The 13,533-nt window shown below is 36.2% G+C and overlaps 1 protein-coding gene across 1 annotated transcript; it reads right to left on the bottom strand.

The window, feature by feature from the left end:
- Positions 1–2,877: 2,877 nt before the first annotated feature.
- On the bottom strand, positions 2,878–10,257 carry rabep2 (rabaptin, RAB GTPase binding effector protein 2). The gene is made up of 12 exons (XM_042505192.1): positions 10,070–10,257; positions 8,330–8,485; positions 7,175–7,257; positions 6,711–7,082; positions 6,439–6,534; positions 5,662–5,760; positions 5,324–5,437; positions 4,529–4,607; positions 4,396–4,407; positions 4,062–4,216; positions 3,689–3,805; positions 2,878–2,996 (listed from the first exon to the last, which is right to left on the bottom strand). Exons 1-12 carry the CDS (start codon positions 10,092–10,094, stop codon positions 2,892–2,894), a joined length of 1,413 nt encoding a protein of 470 aa, XP_042361126.1. The 5' UTR covers positions 10,095–10,257; the 3' UTR covers positions 2,878–2,891.
- Positions 10,258–13,533: the final 3,276 nt, after the last annotated feature.

Genomic DNA, 13,533 nt, shown 5'->3' with positions numbered 1-13,533 from the left:
ATTTGAGGGTTTTAACACCTTTAACAACAGGTTTAATTTGTAGGATTTACAGGTTGTTCTGTAAAATTGTTTACATCTTCACTGTATTTTGTACAGAATAATTTTGCGCTCTCTCGGTTTGGAGAAGCAGCAGGAGTCGAACACGTAATCAAAGCAGTGTACTGCTGTGGAAGGATGTCAGCAACAAAATGCATATAATCTACCTAAAAGAAAGTCCTACCCAAAAAAAAGATCAGTTTAAGTGTGCACTATATTTAAAATATTTCCACTGCTTAACCTTGCTGTCAGACAGTGATATCCAGTGGGAGGATGAAGCCGTTATACTGCTCTCTTCAAAGCCAAACTCCATTGAGAAAAACAGGGATTTAACATCGCTAAACACAGGAGCTGCTGGTCCACCGCTGCCTCCAAAAGTTTTCCTCTTTGTGTTTTTATGTGACTCTGGCAAAAAGTGGTTAGTTCAGATTCACCAAAGTCACACAATAACACGTCCAGCTTCCATGTTCAGCGAGATAAAATTACTTTGTCAATGGAGTCTGATGGCTTTGGAATAAATCACAGGGAACTGAAACCATTAACGGCTTCCCAGTATAAACTGGCTGTCTGACAGAAAGGTAAAAGTAAAAATACTCTCAATATTTTATACACTTAAAGTGATATCAATTTTTTAGGTGGCTAAAACATGTTTTGTTGCTGACTCCCATCCACAGCAGTAATGGGTTACCCTAAGCATCAGACTCCAGCCTGTTTCTCCAAACTGGCAGCATGCAGACTGACGTCTACTATATGAAAAACGCTGACTATGGATGAGAACCCCATAAAACATCACTCCAAAAAATCCCAACTTTTCCTTTAATTTGCAGATTTGATGACTTGAGACTTGCTTGACTAAACCTTATACTTTGACTTGGTTTTCATGACCTCAGACTTGACGTAGACTTCAGACAGGTGACTTGAAAAGACTTTAAATATTTGCATTTTTTCTTGATGAAACACATCATATCAGTCACTTGACTAGCTTTACCTAATGGTTATTAATGGTTATTAATGGTTATTTACAACAGAGTCAAACCTTTTTGGTGTGAGTTTGTTGGTGCTGTTTAAAGGCTCTGTGTTTGATTTGCTGTGTTACTTCGCACTAACGCTCTGGAGACGCTCCCTCAGCTCTGTGTCTCACCTGTTAAACTGTGGGAGGATGTTTGCTGGTCTGGTGGGGAGGTTGGTGGTCCGGGAGCAGACAGTCGGTACAATTGTGATGTCTTCCTCTGGAGCTGTGAAAAATGTCCACACCAGCAACTCCTTTGGCTCTCTAATCAGTTCTTGTTCTTTTTTCTGTTTATTGGCGGCTCACAAACCAACTTTAAAGTCGTACTGCCACCTACTGCATCGGGGTGTGTCGATGCTGCCATGTAAAGTCAACAAAAGCAGTCTGGCTTTGTATTATTTGCACCAATTATCAACTTCAGTTTCTTTAGGGAATAAGACAAAATAATAAAAATTTGCGATTATCAGACAAAAATGTAAATAAATCATGCATCCCTACACAGGTCCTCTGACACCTGGAGCAACCTCATGTTTCTTGTGCTGCTTTCAGATGCCTTTCACAAGTATTTTTAGATTTAAAATCTGAGCAAATTGGTGGGATTTCTTTCAAAAACATGAATAAAAATGCAATGAGCAATTTTGTAAGAAATGTTTTACAAACTGCAAGAAATTAGTAGATTTAGAAAATTATTTATAAAAGGCTAGGGATCAATGTCTAGGGATAAAAGGCAAAAAGCTAAGAAAAAAATATATTTATAATTATCATAGTTAAATATTTAAAAATTATTTTATGGAATTATCATCATTTTTAAGCACTTCTTCCCGAGTCTTGTTTGCCTTGTTGTTGTTTTTTTTACTTTCTTGTCTTTTTTTAACTAATCTTCAGGTAATTCTCTTGTACTTTTTACTAATTTCTTAGTATTTTTTTAGGAACTTTCTTCTTTCACTGCTTATTGCCTTCTTCCCATGTTTTTGAAAGAAATCAAGGCAATCTTCTCAGGTTTCGATGGGTTATGTTTCTGCATTGAGTTCTGAGGGTTGAGAAACTTCATCACAGAATTTGATTATGAACACAAAAACTGGAAGAAAATATTGTGTAGCCTGTTTTTACAATATGTATTAACACAAAACAAACTGATAAGAGATATTACATATTCACATTGTCGTCGTCTTCTTTACTAATCCACAACCATGAATAAGCTTGCAGTCTAAAAGCTGCTCTGGCTGTTGTGAGAACAGGAATGGTTCATAATGCTGAGCTAAAATAAAAAGTCAACAAATGTATGTGTATAATAAAAATCATCTGAAATACAGTTAAATTAGGAGAGTCTCTACTTTGTATCACTATTAATTATTATTGCACTGCGATCTGCTGCTTTTAGAGCTCATCCTTCATGATATGCAAAAAGGTATTTGCATGGTAAATGAATGTATAGCTTGCATATCAGTTGCTAACACAGTGCAAAGTCAAGTGTTGGACTGTTGAGTGTTTTGCTGGAGTCACGTCAGTATTAACAACAGGTACATTTACATGTGTATTAGTACATGAATAAACGTGTTACTGGATGTAGGAAAAAGAGTGTGTGAAAAAGTTAAGTGTCCTCATGCTTCAACAGTCACTTTGGTCGCTAAGCAACAGTTTCGGTTAATGACACCGAACCATCACCTCTGAAACAAAAATAATGTCTCTGTAGGAAAATCCGTCAAATGTTAGAGGTGCTCAGAGCACCAGCTGTGATAATCCCAGTGGTCTCGACTGTGTCTCATGTGGTGGTTAGTTGGTCCTTACTGGTCGCTGTTGTTTTATATTGGTCTGTGCTCTTTGGTTTCCAACGTGACTGTGTAACTCACGAGGCGTCTGCAGGCGATGAACCAGCTTCACTGACTCCCCCCTCCAGGATTTCTCTGACTTGTTCAAGACTCTCCGCCTGCCGAATTACCTCCAGCTTCACCTGAAGGGGAGAAGAGAGCTCAGTAACGTTTCAGTGTGACATGTGATGCATTTCCACTGACCACATTTTCAATTTGTGCATAAAAACATACAGAACTGCAAGTGCCAAAAATTTTTTTTTAAAATTCAGAATATCACATTATTATACAGCTGTTGTCATTTGGCTGTCTTTTAATGACATCATCACATCTCACCCTCTTCTGCAGTGGTGTAATGACATCTGACTGAGAGTTAGCACCACCCATCGCTTATCTTGATAAAGTAATTCCAAATATTCGCACAACAGTAGTGGATGAAAAAGCGCACAAATTTGCCTTTTCTTTTGCTGATATTCAGAAAATTTGTGCTATATTTTGATAAAACAACAAAAAACAAAACAACAACTACTTAAACAGACTAGAATAGAATAGAAATACTTTATTAATCCCATGAGGGAAACTGTTTTATTACAGCAGCAGCAGAGAGCAGCAGCTGAATAAAATATTTGATAAAAAGCCAAAATAATGTAAATTTAAATACAAAGGAAGACACTTAACATGGAATAAAATAGAATATAGAATAAAAAGAAATAATAATAATAAAACTAATAATAAAGATAGTTACATAAGTGTAAATAAGTGTGCAAAAAGTGAAGATGGATGTGCAATAAGTGTCCAAAAAAACTTACATCTACAACCGTCCTGGGCTTCTTACCTGCAGCGACTGGGAGAGCTGGACGAAGTCTCTCTGTACAGTCTGGCTGGTGTCGACCTGAGAGCGCAGACTGATCACTTGGCTTCGTAGCTCCAGACACTGTTGATGCAGAGCCGCCTGACAGCAGCAGAGAGAACAGTCAGAGTAAGATTTGAAAACATATCAAACAAAGATTTTTGGTTTTTTTGATACGATCAATAATGCCTGGGATAATTTTTAAATAATCAGGATAAGCATTCCTGAGCACTACTTCAGTCCACTACAGACAGGACTCATCATCAGCACAAACGACCACACTACAGGCTTCACTGAGACACACAGACAGCAGTTAAACGTGAAGCATCAGCTGTAACTCGGAGCAGGTTGGATTTACTTTATCATTAGTGAGAGTCTTGTTGGTGCTCTGCACATGAGACAGTGCCACCCGCAGGGCTTCCAGTTCAGTGCGGCAGGCCAGTAATTCAGCCTGCAACTGGTCCTTCTGAGCCTGGATCCTCTCCGTCTCCGTCTTCAGACTGGACAGCTGCACTGAAAACACAAACACATATGATTATTATCAAAGGAAAGGGAATCATTTTCGTAGTTTTTACTCAAAAAAGGGGATATAAATGTGAAAAAAACTGAATGAAATGTAACTCTACACTAATCACAAGATAATATAATAATACCAATGTTGGATAATAATAAAGAATTACTTGTTTACTCACCTTCTAAAACTTCTGATGACAGCAGTGGGAGTTGGTAGCAGGCAGGAGAAGAGAAATGAAAAATAAAACATGTTTCAGTGTCACGACAGTCACTGATGCAACCCTGTACTGAATAATTACATATTCCACAGACCATTTTCTTCTGTCCGGTTGTCAAGCTGCTCCCGTAGGTTGACGATTTCAATGCGAAGACGTTCCTCATTGTGCGCTCCCTGCAGGTTAGAGGTCAAAAGTCAGCACATGCACACACTGACACACTGCCAGCAAAAGCAGGCACACACAGCACAGTAACTGCCTGTGATAAAGCCAACAATGAGGCCACAGCAACACAAACACAATCTTACCACCTGTTCTGCATGACTTATAAATGCGATTAAAATTAAAATCGTTTTTCTACAGATGAGTCACAGTCTGGACGCTTTGTCTGCTCAAATCGGATTTTAAAGTGTATATGAAAACAACACGACGCCGACTTCAAATCCAGAGTGACAGAAATGTTCAGCAGAACCCACACTGAAAACAGCAGAGCACTAAAGAGGAAAACAAGAAAAACAGTTGGTGGAAAGACGCCAAAATGAACTGTTTGGAGGGCGAGATGATGGACCTCAATTTTTCAGACTTTCATGTTGGAAAGTCAAATCACTGCGTAACCACATAGTTACTGACACCAACGTCGTTACCCCGGCAACCCATGCAGACAAGTTAGAGATTTGTTGACACACAAATCCAATCTGATTACTTGCCAATAAAAGTGCGGACAGTCTGTCTTTAAGACCTGATATGAGAAACAAACTGATTTGCCAGCTTTCAAATGAAGCTTAATTGTGCTTCAATCTATGTTTATATGAATTTTTAGAAAATTGATTTCTTGCTGCAGCACTCCTGGAGCCCATATACAGTAAACAAAAACCTAGAAAGGTCATTGTACCTGCAGCGTTGCTGAGAATGATGAGCTGGAGTCTGGCTGATCATCCTCGACCTCCTCTCCTTTCAGTCTGGACAGCTCATTGCAAACCCTCCTCTGGGAAAAGGACAGCTCCGCCTGGACACACAAATGCAGGTTTCAACAGCTTTTCATTCTAATAACAGATTAATAATCATCATCTTATCTTAGGAGTAATTATACAGACAAGATTTGGTTCAAGTGACTACTGTTGGCTTTTTTCTAACTGTTCTTAAAACAGTCACAGTCACAGTCACAGTCACACACACACACACACACACACACACACAGACAGACACTAGGATCAACATCACGTCACTCACCAGCCGACTCTGGACAGCGGTCTGTGATTGGCTAAAAGATTTATGCAAGTCCTGGAGGAGGGCCTCTGAAGTGTGGACTTGAGCCTGGAGCATTGACACCTAAACACACAAAAACCAAAAAAAATCAAGTATTCTGCAAAAAAATAAAAAATTACAAAGAAATAAAAAAGCCCAAATATTTTAAGTTTTCCATAAAAAATGAAGCAAAATAAAAAAATCAGAAGTAAAATATATACTAAATACAGCCATTTAAGGTTTTCTGCATCTCCCCTGAAGCCAAATGTGCTTAAGAAAATTAATTTACATGCCTAGTGAGCATACATGAAGGGAGAGACAGTCTGTGGTGAGAAAATGGATAAACGCTCAAAATGAACAAATAAACATAAACATAACATAACCGAAAACGTCACAAATCGACACATATTAGAGCTCTGTTACGCTGTCACCTACAGAAAATAAATTCACTGTTATGTTACATGAACATAATTTGATTTACAACACACATCTTTCCATAATTTTTCTAAAACTTCCAAAGATTTTTACTAGTTCCAGACTTTTCCAGGCCTGGAAAATGCGATTATGAAGTTCCATGACCCTCCCAGGTTTTTCATGACCGTAGGAACCCTGTAAAAATTGTTAGTCAGTGATTTCATTTATGTTTTGTGACTTTGTACACTGTGTGTGACAGACTCGCTCACTCTCGCTGATGTATACACACTCGCTGATGTATACACACTCGCTGATGTTTACACACACACTGAGAGCAGCGTCGCTCACCTGTTTGTGTGTGTGGTTGGTCTGCGTGTCAAGTTCTTTCTCCAGCTCCTCCTTCTCCGCCTGCAGACGACTCACTTCACCTCGCAGCTCAGACACCTGCCCAACACACCACAACTTCATCACACTGATGTCTGTCTATGAGGGAGCTTTTGGTCGATCACAACTGCGTAGATGAAAGGATGCTTTTTTTATTGCTTCACAAAAGTGTGAAACATGTTTCTTTAATCAGAACGTAAAATGTGACCTTCAGTATCATAGTTTTATATCCATACCTGAGCATTGAGTGCATCCCAGTCGCCGTGCGTGACCAGCCGGTGTCCGGCCGGCGGCAGGTAGATGGCTTCAGGCACCAGAGTTCCTGTGGACACCAGAGAGTCGGTGTCGTCCTGAGCGTGGAGTTTTCTGGGCAGAGAGGGCGTGTCTAAGGAGAAGGAGGACAAAGAGGCCGAGTCGCAGTTCCTCAGTGAAAAATATGCTTCTGATGATAGCGGCGCTCCTTCTCCCTCTGCCACCGCCTCGAGCTCTGACGGCTGGTTGGACCTCTTGTCCGTCGCAGCCTCGGCTTCTGTCAGGCTGTTGGTGACCGGTGTCGGGGATTCATTACTGTTGACTTCTGCGTCCATCCGGCCTTTTCTTCCACTGATCTGACAGGTGGAGAGAAACAAATGCTGGGATCAAGTCCAAAAAACATTTGGGATCAATTTTGGATAAAAAAGAAACAATGTTTAACACTGACCACGTTCTGCCCACTGGCTCTCCTCCACTCCACAGGCTGAGACTGGAGGACAGATATCCTGGCTTCATACTGCGCTGCTGTCTCTGTAAACACAACATGATGAAGATTAAATCATTTACTCCTCCAGTTGGATCAATTATATCCGGTTTGCCTGAAAGTTTGAGAATATAAACCCATAACACCTTTAAAAAGTGTAGCTGCATTTAGGATTAATGCTGTTTTATTATCAAGACCTTTAGTTATAAAAATAATAACACATTTTTATTCTTATCCTCTTCTGACCTTTTAACTCATTGAATAGCTTGGAAAAATACCAGCTTTTTATTCGGTTCATTCTTAGATCTGTATCAAATGTTAAACTAACAAAATGGATTGAAAGTCAACAAGGATTTATTTAAAAACCCAGAAGAATACCTTTATTGAGAAATGGGCAAAATAGATAGCATATGTTTCAAATGTTAAACTGACGGACTTTGTGAGAGTTAGAAGCAGAAACACATAGGGGTGTAACCAGTAGCCTCCCATTGTATCCAGGTCTCCATGTGTATTTTTTGATCCAATATCCTATTTTACAGAGCTTTTTTTTTGTTTGCCTTTCTACTTTTTATTTAACAGTTATTTTAATTTGTTTTTAATGATTTAATTTGGTGTGTTTTGTCTCTCACTTATTTATTTATTCATTCTCTTTCATTTATTTATATTTTTATTTTTGTTTGTTCCCTCCATGCTTAAAAGGTTTTTATGTTTATGTGGTTGTGTATTTTGTTTTTGCATGTTTATTTTAAAACAATAAAAAGAGAATTTCAAAAAAAATCAATAAATAAAGTCAACCAGATAATTAATACTATTAGTCATTTGACCTTGAAGAGAAAGTACACAAAGAGGAACTGAAACTGAAAATAAATTTTAAAAAACTGGAGCCGTTTAGTTAAAAAAAAATAAAACACTTAAAAAATACTACCAGTATTTTTTATATAAATATAAAAAATACATAAATATATATACTACCAGTATTTTTTATATTTAAAACATTATCACTATTACAAAAGCAACCATATGAATGTGAAATTAGACACACGAGGACTGTCAAAAGACATTGCAATTACTATGCATATATAATTATGAAGACGCAGCCACGTACAAACACACACTGACCTCTGAGAGCCTCCTGCAGAGACTGGATCTCTTGATCACATTGTTTTTGCAGCTCTGCCAGTTCCTCCTGTTTGCTCAGCTCGCAGATCGTCGCCACGCCCTGCCAGTGTTCGACCTGAGCTCGGCACTCGGCTAGCTGGGCCTTCAGGCTCGCCTCTGAAAGTGACAAAGTGGGTTGTTCTGTTTTGCCTTCATAATGTTGTTTGGAGGATGTTTGCATCAGGAGGGATGAAATCACAAAAATATGGGAAGCAGTGAGGTGTTCAAATCAAAAGGAATCTGCATAACTAGAAATCAGAGAAGACATGTAAATATATTACTGGAAGAGAAGAAGAAATCTGACCTTATGTCACTGATCTAAGATGCAAACAAATTCTTTAAATAAGCAGGTTTACCAGTTATGTAATGCATGGAATATTGCACTTAAGGATTTTTGATTTAATTGAAAGAGTTTTAGTAGAAAACTGCACTTTAAAATAAAACTATCACAAGAAAATGACTAAAACTTTGCTACAAAAAAAAAGAAAATTATCAAATGTCTCAGGAAAAATAAATATAACTATATTTATTTATAACTATTATAAGTATATATCTAAAATTAGATTACAGAGTATTTTTATTTTTTGTTTTTTTCAGGTAATTTTCTTATAACTTTTTGCAAATTTTTGCTAATTTTTGGGTCATTTCTTGTAGGAGTCGACAGATTACCAGGGCCTAGATTTGGTATTTTGCCAATTATCTGTATCTACATTTTACTTTTATGATCCCTGATAAAATTCATTATTGAAAAAGTGTGCGTTTTACATTCAACCAACACAGGGAGGGCAGTCTGCGACACATGCAAAGAAAGCATCAGAAACTTTGTAAAACTTCAGGGGGGTGTTTTCATTCATTCATTTTTTATTTAAATTTTCACAGAGGGAAACTTACTGTATATGGTGCTGAAAGTTTCAGTTTTGATTAAACATTTGTTTCGTGTTGGAGTTTGTTATATTCCAAAATTTTGACAAAAATATTGTCATCTTTATTGTAAACACATATTGTTTTCAATTATCGGTTATAATAATCTGTATCGGTATCGATCCTGAAAACCAATATCGGTTAAACCCTAATTTCTTGTGTAGTTGCTAATTGCCTTCTTTTCATGTTTTTGAATGAAACCAAGATCCCCCCGCCCACACACACACACACACACACACACAACACACACACACACACACACACACACACACACACACTTGTTGCTTCAGTTTAAGCAACTAGTTTCATTTCATTTAAGATACTTGATGTTGCTGCACTGTTACTGAAGCCACCTGCAACAAGGTTTTGTGAGAAAAAGCAGCACTCAGAGAAGAATATATTACTGATTATGACTAGTCACATCATTGGCTATGATAATAGTGAATTTAGGAAGTGAAACAGAGCTGTTGCGTTGAGTTATTGTGGTTTATAGCAGGTTCAGAGACCACGGTTTGGACAGTGAGTTAAGCTAAAGTGTTAGCTTGCGGCTAGCAGCGTCCGTTTATTTCTATGGTCAAACGATGCTAACAGGCCGTTAAACGGTTTACTGACCAGAGCTGCTTCACAATCAACAGGTTTTAACTCACAGTAAAGAAAAGCAACAAGTTAACGTCCACGTTTTGGTAAAAATATAAAGTGTAAAGCTGTCAGTATCACTTCACAACCGATCCCGTTAGAAGTAAAGCAGATTAAAAAGTTTACAGCTGCTGTTTTTCTCACCTGTGTCTTCACTGTCGGAGCTCATAACGTCGTCAGACACACTTCACCTGACGATAAAGAAAACACGCATCCATCAAAAAAAAACCAAAACCTGTACGAGTCATGTTGTGCAGCAGAAGCAGCAGAGTTTAGGTGTGGAAATGATCAGCTCGGTGTCAACTTCAGGAAACAACTTTCCCCGGTCTGAGCCTGCGGAAACACGTCAACCTCCTTCCTGTTCCCGCATGCCTTTCCCTAACGCGTCCACGGAGCGCCCTGACTCCTCATCTGACCGCACTCTGTGCAGGTTAAAATGTCAAAAACAGAGGACACAGGTTTGATTTTTGTAGCTGCCACACCCTGGACATTAATATCCAGCCATGTCCACTGTTTGGTGGCCACTGGAGGTCACTGGACCACATTTTGAACCACATTTTAATTGAATATCACACAAAATGACACAATATACTGCAACATTATCTATTTATGAATGTATTTATTATTATTATTATTATTATTATTATTATTATTATTATTATTATTATTATTATTATTATTGTTGTTGTTGTTGTTGTTGTTGTTGTTGTTGTTGTTATTGTTTTATTATTATTTATTATTATTATTATTATTATTATTATTATTATTATTATTATTATTATTATTATTATTATTATTAACTTATATTTACGTCTTTATTTTGCAGATAGGACTTTAAAATAACTAATTAATTCTTGGCTGTAAATCTTACTATAACATTGTAATATGTTATTGTTATTATTATTAATGTTATTTTTATTATTATCACTATTATTCTAATTGTTATTACTATTATTTGTATAATTATAGAATATTTATTTATTTATTCATTTTACATTTGTTTTATTTATTTATTTGTTTGTTTTATTTTATTTTATATTGCAGATGGGCATTGAGATCCTTTTTTTTAATTTTTAAACTTTTTTTAAGCAGGTCCTTTTACTTTCCGGGATAATCCTGTGGCTGCAACTGTGAACTGCAGCGGTTAATGTATAACAAAAAATAATTAAATGTTTTCAATTACCTTTGGTAAATTATTATAAAACTGATATGGAGGTGTAGAAAAATAGATTTATCTTGCCCTCATTTTCTTTTTCCGTCTTTCTCTCAAAAAAATAAGGATACCCTCTGGTGGAGGAAGACTGGTATCAATGTGAAATATCAGATGTTATTTTGATATTTTCTGAGTCACCTACACACACATCTTGGCAATTTGAAGTTTTTATATTTTGTTCCCATATTGATTCCTGAATGGTGTTTTATGACTGCTCCCAAATTCAAAATAAAGTGGGAATATATTGATAAGAAAAATACATTTTAAAAATACTGCAAATGTCCTCCTTTTCCTTTCCTTTTTTTTTTAGATTTGCCAGCATTTTGGAGTTTTTTTTCCCCTTTTTTTGCCAATTCGTATGTCTCTACTAGTGAAAAATTCAGTGTGAAAACAGTGTCCTGGGTGCTTTGAAGGGACAGTTAAACCCTAAATAAAAATACACATTTTTCCTCTTACCTGTAGTGCTATTTAACAATCTAGAAACACAAATACATTTGTAAAACCCAAAAATGTCTCTCTGTCTCTTATGTCTGTTTATGTGCTTTCTAACACCTACTGTTTAATTCCTGATAGCACAGAAATCAGCAGGACAGTTTGTCCTTTTTACAGTGCTACTTGCAGTGTAATGTGAGCTTTGGCTGCGTGTTATCAGCTTTTGCAAGTAGGTCACTTTTTCATATTGTGTGCTGATACGCCTCAAAGTCCTCTGTTCTCCTTCACAGAGGAAAGATTATGTAATAATGTGCTGTATGTGCATTATAGACAGTAGTGCCAAAAGACTGATATCATGGCTTCAACTTAAACCAAAATTAGAGATAATGTCAAAGGGATTTGATAATGTTTCATGTGCTTCATTGTCCAAAAGAGCAAGACTTTAAAAAATATTAATCTGTTGAACACTGACAAGTTAAAAAAATCACAAATATGTTAAAAACCAATCCAAATATTAACCTTTAAACTGGGAAACAGTTTTATTGGCTGGAGTCTCGTTGCACCTGCTTCCTTTGCTTGACAAGGGCACAACTGTACAAGAGTTATAGTTTCCTGTGTTTGCTTTTCAGTTACAAAAAAAAAAGATCTGAAATGACTCTGTTTACACCAAACTAGAAGTCACACACATTTGCCTTTAAGCAGTTTCATCTGTGATTACAGCAGAATTTTTTACATCTACAAAGTCATTTTAGTTCTGTATTTTTAATTAGTTTTTTTAATTTTGATTTCCTTTTTTTATTTTATTTTTTTTTTTAAATTCAATTTAATTTCAGTTATTTTCTAACTTGGTTTTACATCTAAATTTATTTTTTATTGTTTAAAAATGTATAGTTTTAGTTTAGTTTTTATTGTTTTTGTCGTTGTTGTTGTTTTTAATCATTATTATATTTGTCAGGGATATGTCAGGGTCAAACATTTTAGAATGCAGACATCCCAGCCTAAACAATATTTAGGTTGAGAACGACTAAAATTCAAGATATTTCCTTTACAGTTTTATTTTAGTTTAATAAGTACACACTATTGTTTTGGTTCATTTTTTGTTTTTTTTTATTTCAGTTACTAAAATTATTTTTCTTCACACCTAGATGTAGTTTCAGTTCAGTTTTAATAACTGCAGTAACCTCTCATCGACATGCTGTGAGTCTATTCATAGACTTTCTCTGACTTAACTTTCCAGCCCTGATACTGTTACACGCCTGTGTTCGATTTTCATCTCTCTTAATCTAGAAATCTGATATCGAGGATGGCATGAATTCTGCTCCTTGTCCATCTGCAGTCAGACAGACGGTGAGGCAAAAACAAAACTGTGAAGCAGAAAAGAAATATATGCATATATTTTAAAACCTGATTTTTCTCTTGCAAAGGGCACATTTTTGTACAAAAAACAAAAAAGACCTTAAAAAAGTGCTGAAAAAAAAAAACATTTATTGTATCTTATTCTGTAACATGATTTACATTTTCAATTAAATATATAATAATAATAAATAAACAATAAAAATAGTTTTTGGGGCATTTTTCCTCAAATTTTGGAATAATTTTCTGACAATTCTTCCCCTTTTTAAAAAACATTTTGAAGGTAATTTTCTCATAGCAATTCACTTATTTTTTTGCAATTTCTGGGACATTTTTTCCCCATGTTTTTGACAGTAATAAAATGAATTTACTTCAATAGCATGTTAAAGGCATCTGAACGCAGCACAAGAAAACTAATGTTTTCAGGTTCCAAAGGGTTAAGAACTTACTGTATTCAAGATCTTTGGGACAGTGCCCGAGAAATGTTAATCCAACCTAAAAGTCAAGGAATGAAGAAGTAAAAAGAAATGATCGTATGCACAACTTTAAAGGCGAAAGGCGCCGTTCTGAAGATACACTTCCTTGCAACAAAAAAGCTCAACTTCAGAGG

Source organism: Plectropomus leopardus, chromosome 17, assembly GCF_008729295.1.
Source record: "Plectropomus leopardus isolate mb chromosome 17, YSFRI_Pleo_2.0, whole genome shotgun sequence".
Taxonomy (NCBI): domain Eukaryota; kingdom Metazoa; phylum Chordata; class Actinopteri; order Perciformes; family Serranidae; genus Plectropomus; species Plectropomus leopardus.
Note: the sequence above shows the minus strand (reverse complement) of the source record. Positions and strands in the feature narration are given on the sequence as shown.